Here is a 7,148-nt window from a genome sequence, read left to right as displayed (position 1 = left end):
GGAAAGAGGAGGTTCCTGCTTAGATTTTTCCTCTGTAGAATTCCAGATTTGCCAGTTGGAGGAGCTGAAGAGTGAAAGTTCCATCTCCCCCTTCATTATTCCTGAATATCCAGGATGTTTTATTTCTGGCCTTTTCAACGGCTTCAGAAGCTTAGTCATTAGTCATCAAAGGATCTAATTGGCACAGACTTGTTGGGTGTCCTTAGGTTCTTCATTCCTGTGTTTCAGCTTGTCTGGCTGAGGTGTATTTAGGCCTCACAGGAATGAGACTTCACTGTGTATTGATTACTCTTGTTTTTTAATCCAGGGGGAGGTTATTTATGATTCTGTAAAGCAGGATAGAAAAACCTGTTCAGCTCAGACTTTTAGTCCCTCTGAGTTGTGAAAAGGATTCCAATCTTTCCCTGCTGGTTTTTTTTTTTTTCCAGGCCTGGTGTGCAGCAGGGAACTGTTTCAGCTTGCAGAGAGAGCATGATATTGCCATCAAGTTCTTCCAGAGAGCCATTCAAGTGGATCCAAACTATGCCTATGCCTACACCCTGCTGGGCCACGAATTTGTCTTGACAGAAGAACTAGACAAAGCCTTGGCTTGTTTTAGAAATGCTATCAGAGTCAACCCTCGACACTATAATGCTTGGTAAGGATGGATTCAGCTCCTGATATTGCATGTGCTGCAGAATTCCTTGTGGAGGAATATCCACTGCTTATCATTTCATGGAATCCCAGCATGGTTTGTGTTGGGAGGGAATCTTTGACCCTTCCCACCCTGGAATGGGGTTGGCAAGTCTACAAACTATTTCTGACAGGTTACACACACTGGCAAAGGCTTAATTTGGTTAAAATACAGTTTGTTTTCTGCTTACAGGTATGGACTGGGAATGATTTATTACAAGCAGGAGAAGTTCAGCCTAGCAGAAATGCATTTCCAGAAAGCACTTGATATCAACCCTCAGAGCTCAGTCTTACTGTGTCACATCGGAGTGGTAAGTACACTGCACTCACTCCATCCCTGTGTTTTATTCTGTCCCTGTCCTCTGCAGTGGAAAAGTCACTTTTGCCCCTTTTAGGAGTGCAGTGGTTCTGTCCTGGCTGTGTGTGGCTTTGCCCTTGTTCCAGGCAGGTGTAGATGTGACAACACAATTCTTGGGCCACTTCATGCCCAAGTGGAATTTAACAGGATCCCTTCAGCCTCCATCCCTCAGCTCCATGTACAGAGCCTTTGGAAAAGCCAGGCATTTATCCACCTGCTTGGAAAACAGTAACCTCACCAGCAAAGCTGCTCACAGAGTTGGGAGCCCTTGGATACTCGTGGCGGTGACTTCAGCCTGTGTGGGAGGGATGGGTGATTACCTGCTGGCACTCGTTTGCCTGCTCTGGGCCAGCAAAGCTGTGCCAGATTGACAGGGGTAGTGACTGCTGCTCACTTGGAGACAGGGAAAGGCTTTTGAGTTCACTCCTGGCCAAAGGTTAAACGATTTCTGTCAGCCCTTGGGTGGGGAGAAGGTTTTGGGGTGGAGTCGAGGTGCTCTGAGGAACCTTGTTCAGACTTGGTGTAGAGTTGGGCAGATATTTCTTTCAAGGAGCAGATGGTAAGTAAACCTAGTCAAAAGGGTTTGTCCTTGCCTGGCAGCTGAGCTGCTATTCTCCCTTTCTGTGCAGGTCCAGCACGCACTGAAAAAATCTGAAAAGGCTTTGGACACTCTAAACAAAGCAATTAACATCGACCCCAAGAACCCACTATGCAAATTCCACAGAGCCTCGGTGTTATTTGCAAATGAAAAGTACAAGGTAAGGTGGCCCCAGGCAGCAAATCTGGAGTTAGCTTTACATTCCTGTAGCTGGGAATGGGGATGCTCTGGAGGCTGAATGTGGACAGGGACAGTGAGGAGCATGAGGAAGAGCCTGCAACACATGAAGCATTTGCCACTGCACCAAGGGAACTGTGTTCAGTCTGTTGGTTGCAATAAAATCTGGGGCCAACAGGGGTTGCTTTTTGATGACTATTTAGCCTGACCTGTTATCAGGAGTTTACACTTGGTGCCTAAAACACCTCAGCCAAGTGCCCCAAATCCAGTGACAGCACTCAGAACTTGCTGTTAGCAAGTGAAAAACCAGAAGCTAAGCAAGTTTGGTGACCTGAACCCTGCTTAGAACAAGAGAAGCTCTTCCCACACTCTCTTTCCAGTGACTTCTCCTCTGCCTTGTTGGTTTTGGCCCCAGAGGACAAGCCACAGTCTGGTTTTGTTCCTTCAAAAATGTGTGTGCACATGGAAAGGGAAAACTTGACTTTAAAACTCTTCTTGTACATTTGCAACTGAAGCAATCAAACACGAAATGTATTGAGGCCTGAATGAAGTTTCCATTCATAGTTTGGTTTTAAAATTGAAAAGCAGAGGAAAAATACCTCTAATAGTTGACTGTCTCGTTGTCCTTGTGCTGGTGAAGGAATTCCTTGACCCTGGTGAAGCAGTGGAAGAAAACATTTGTGCTCTTTGTCAGGCTGAGACTTGCAAGACTCAAGTTATGCTGTTCACATGTACCACATGAAACTCAGAGTGTTTTGGGTTTTAGCACCAGCACTAAGAGAATTGTGACAGGGTGATAAATTTGGCTACTTCTGGGTAAATAAATAGGTTTACACTTTGATTTCTGTGGCAATCCCTGACTTGAAATTGTCTTCACATAACAGGTGTTAGTGGGTGGAATGGAACTTTAAACCCAAGGGTTATTTCTAGCTGCAGATGGAGTATTTTAGGTGGAATTTCTCAGCAATGCCAGGTGACTGTCACGACAGGATAAATAGCTCCAGCATCAACAAGGAGTTCAGAAGTGAAGTAGAAGCTTCACTAAATATTTTGGGCTTCAAATGGCTGATAGAAGCACAGTCATTTGTGGCAGTCCCTGAACAGACACCTGAACCCAGAACCTTTGAAAAGCACAGGCTTGAGACAGTGCATCCAGCACAGAGCACATCAGTACTCCTGTGTTTTAAAGCTCAGCATACAAAAGGAGTTGCCCACTGGGACTACTGTGGGCAACTGTCCAACCTTGTTGGGGCAGGAGGGAGTTTCTGTATCAGGGTTTAGATGTGTTTTAGGAAACCAAAGTCCAATAAACTCTTATTTCTGCCATGATGAGGCTGCAAGATGCTACCAACTCGAAATGAGAAGCTATGTGAAGGGGATTCCAGTGCTTCTCCTGAGGTTGTGCTGTTGTTCTCGAGGGAATACACTGTATGGAAATGGCAGGATTTATTTTTTCCACACTAGTGCTAAGTCTGTTTAGTGATGTCACAACTTGCAGCCTGTGGCTTGTACTTACTACCCTCTGTTTTCTTCCTTTCAGTCTGCTTTACAAGAACTTGAAGAACTGAAACAGATTGTTCCCAAAGAGTCTCTTGTTTACTTTTTAATAGGAAAGGTCAGTACATTCTTCAGTGTGATCACAAGTTCTTTAGGTTTTGCTATGCTTAATGACTGAATTTGATGCCTGTCTCTAAGCTGCTTCCACTTGGAGGAGTATTCTAAAAATTCCCCCAGGCTTTAAATAAGGCTTAGTGCTCACAGCTTTGTTATGTATCAGCTTATAAATGCAGAGGACAGTTAAAGAGAGCTGGAGGCTGTTCCTGCAAGGAAACAATCCCAGAGAAAATAACCCAGGCCACTTTATTCTTTGCCTGCTTTGGTTGCACCACTGGCAGCTTGAAAGAGCTATCCCAGGATGGGTTGAGTTGGAAGGACCTTAAAGATGCTCTTTTTCACTCCCTGCCATGGGCAGGGACACCTTCCCCTAGCCTAGATTGCTCCCAACCCCATCCAGCCTGGCCTGGAACACTCCCAGGGATGGAGCAGCCACAGCTTCCCTGGACAACCTCTGCTGAGGAGCTTTAAACAACTTTTGCAACTTTCTTTTGGGGTGTTTGGTAGCAACAAGACAAACTAACCTTCAGCACAGTCCTGGAGAACTCCCAGTCAGCAAGGTTTTTTATACTGGGGAGAGGTAAAATCCAAGAGAGGTGAAAAGATTTGGACTGAAATGTGTTGATTGGGGTTTGTCCTGGAGTAGCTCAACCCCCAAACTGACATTAGTCATCTGTCCTTAAGGACAGAGAATCCCTCAGCTGCTGGTTTAATTGGATTCTGTGATATTTTTGAATAGAAACATTTCTCTTTCTACAGAGATTTGTTATTTCCCTCAGGACTTGGAACTTTTTCCTCTCCACCTCTGTCTCTTCACATAAAACATCAACTCCCTGTGGCACATTTGTTGCCCAAACCTTCAAGTATCAACTTGGTGTACATGTGCAGCCTTTTATATGCTGTTACTTTTCTTTTTAGGTGTATAAAAAACTGGGTCAAACACATTTGGCCCTGATGAATTTCTCCTGGGCAATGGACTTGGATCCCAAAGGAGCCAACAACCAGATCAAAGAGGCCATTGACAAACGTTACCTTCCTGACGATGAGGAGCCCATCACTCGAGAGGAGCAGATCAGTGAATGTTACCCCTATGAGTCAGGTTTGTCTCCAGCCCTTTGTCTCTTGGGGAGGTCTTTTCCACCTCCTCCTAGGTGTAGGTGTAGGGAGAAGCTCAGTTTAGTGAGTGAAACACTCTGCTCAGCCAATCTCAGCTCCTGGGGCTCTTCATTCAGCAGGCTCCATTAACTTTTCTCCTGCAGTAAGCAATGGAGTAAAGGATTGTGACATGGAGTAGGACAGAGAGAACTAAATTCATGCACATCATGGTTGGCTAATAGTATCCCAGGGGAGCAGGATATTCCCAGAGCTGCAGGTATTTCCTCTTAGAAGCATCAAATCCTTCCGACGTCACTGAGTGGCAACTGAAATTGCAGAAGCTTTGTCAGAGTTAAACAGGGTGTTGGGTAAAAATACTTGGTCTGCTGAACATAAAAGGTAGATTTTGATGGAAGTCGTGGAAACTGGTTTGAATCAAGAGAAAATAAACCACTCCTGGCAATAATTCACCAAAAGGAATAGCCTTGGGTTTCTCCTCTCTCTCAGTTTTGGATTAGGAGCTTAAATCCCCCAAAGCATGGACAGTCCTACATAGTGACCTCTCTGCAGACTGAAGGAGGGAGAAAATAAAGGCTAATAAGCAATTTAATTCCCTTCCTGCAAAGAAAATATATGTCAGGATTTGGATTCTTATTACTAGACATCTGCTGTGTCCAAATCCTTGACAGCAGCAGTGGGGAAAGGTGACAACTCTAGGTCACACTGATTTTTAGTGACCTCTGTGCTTTTTAGTATGGGAAATTTACCCTGCATTGCACTTCCTGAGGTATCCAGAGGTTTCTCTCTCCCTGCCCTTGGAATTGGGCTTGCTCAAGAGTCTGAGCATGTTCTGCCAGGAGATGGAGACAGAGGCTTGAACTGCTGAGCCACACCTGAGCTGTATGAAACACCCACCCAGAGCCAACCAAACGTGACACACATGGAGAAAGGAAACCCAACAGCTTAATCTGTTCCTCTCTTTCGTGTCCAATAAACATAAACAAACCAAAAGTGTTTGGCTCTGGGAGCAATTGGCTTCCCTGGCTGTGCAGGGAAGTTGTCCAGGAGCTCCACAGCCTCAGCTGAGTGACTCTTAGGCTGCAGGAGAAGCTAAAGGAATTGAAGGTAGTTTTGGGGGAAGGGAAAATTCTTGATACTATTTTGGTTAGGTAAGGTATTGTTGGCTGTGGCTGCTCCAGCCCTGGAAGTGTTCAAGGCCAGGATGGAGCAACCTGGGCTAGTGGAAGGTGTCTCTGCCTTTGCCTGTGGCTCCTCCAGCCCTAGAAGTGTTCAAGGCCAGGGCATGGAATGGGATGAGCTTTAAGGCCCTTCCAACCCAAACCACTCTGAGATTCTCTCACTTACATAGACTTCCTCAAGCTGTCAGGGCTCAGCTTCAGAAGGAAAAGGGGAGAAGCCAGATGGCTTTCAGGCATGCTGAGGGGAAGCCCAAACCTGTTGCTGCTGTGCTTTTGAGGAGCTGGAGCAATCTCTGCAGTGGATCAGCCAGAGGTGTTTGACTCCTTTGTGTCTCTTGTCCTTGCAGTTGGCACAGATGAGTCCCAGGAGAGCAGCATGACGGATGCAGACGACACACAGCTCCATGCAGTTGAAAGTGATGAATTTTAACCTCCAGAGCAGTGTCTGAGCTTGAGTGTGTGACTGGTACTGTCGTGTTCTCCCCTTCCTTCGCATCCTGGGTCTTCACATCACTGAGCCAGCACTGTCCTTGTTCTCCACTGACACCACGAGTGCACCTCAGACTTAAACTGTACCAGAGTTCATGGCAGTGCAATATCCAGCTGCTACTGAGTCTGACTCGTTGGCTCTTACACGTTTATGAAAGTTGACTGAAGAGGAAATGCTGTTTTTTTTGGACTCCCCTTTACTGGAAAACAATATCATGGAAGACAGACTTCTGTGGTTTGCTGTATGGAATCCAGTATCTGTGGGGATAATAATAATGATGCAGTGTCTTGTTCTTTTTCCTGAATTGTGTCTTCATTTGAGTCTTTCTTGGTAAGCAGAGTGCTGAACCTCATTTCCAAGTTCTCCCAGGACAGTGGTGACACACACAGGCTGTCAAAAAGAAAAAAAAAAGGCAAAAAAAAAGAAAAAGACTTTTGCATATTGTAGTGTAAGTTAAATGCCAGGGAATGTCAATGACCTTAAAGCTGCAGTGTCTCCAGTGAGCAAACACAGGCCTGGGAGCATGTCAGACTGCACCCTGTGTCCCTGCTTAGAGTGAAAACTGCAGGAGAATCACATGGCAGAATTAAAGCTTTCAGTCAATGCTTTCATGTTCTAACCATGGATTAATTTATTCACACAGGTTCTGAAAGGTCAGTGTTTACTTTGTGCTTCAGTCAGCACCACCTCACTTCGTTTTTCATACACCCCTTGACTTGTTCATATTCCCCATCCCCCCCCCTTTTTAGGAGTAAAAATTAATAAAGGGCAAAAAACCAAGAGAGAAATGTAGCTACAAGTTGTAATGTGACAACATCAACCCCTCAATCCTGGGGACTGGGAAGACCGTGGAAGCCTTAATACAATCAGAACCTTGGTCAAACACATCAGAGAATTATCTCGGATTAGTGACTCATTAGATCTGTGATCACTTCTAGACCTGTT

At 45.3% G+C, this 7,148-nt stretch overlaps 1 protein-coding gene across 1 annotated transcript in view; it reads left to right on the top strand.

Moving 5' to 3' along the window:
- Nucleotides 1-6,143, top strand: part of CDC27 (cell division cycle 27) — a 19,669-nt gene extending 13,526 nt beyond the window's left edge. The window contains 6 exon segments of the mRNA XM_009071367.1: nt 429-637; nt 866-983; nt 1,660-1,788; nt 3,346-3,420; nt 4,338-4,494; nt 6,061-6,143. Of these exon segments, the coding sequence (XP_009069615.1) occupies nt 429-637; nt 866-983; nt 1,660-1,788; nt 3,346-3,420; nt 4,338-4,494; nt 6,061-6,143 (771 nt within the window).
- Nucleotides 6,144-7,148: the final 1,005 nt, after the last annotated feature.

Source organism: Acanthisitta chloris, unplaced genomic scaffold (genome assembly GCF_000695815.1).
Source record: "Acanthisitta chloris isolate BGI_N310 unplaced genomic scaffold, ASM69581v1 scaffold17393, whole genome shotgun sequence".
NCBI classification, from domain to species: Eukaryota; Metazoa; Chordata; class Aves; order Passeriformes; family Acanthisittidae; genus Acanthisitta; species Acanthisitta chloris.
Note: the sequence above shows the minus strand (reverse complement) of the source record. Positions and strands in the feature narration are given on the sequence as shown.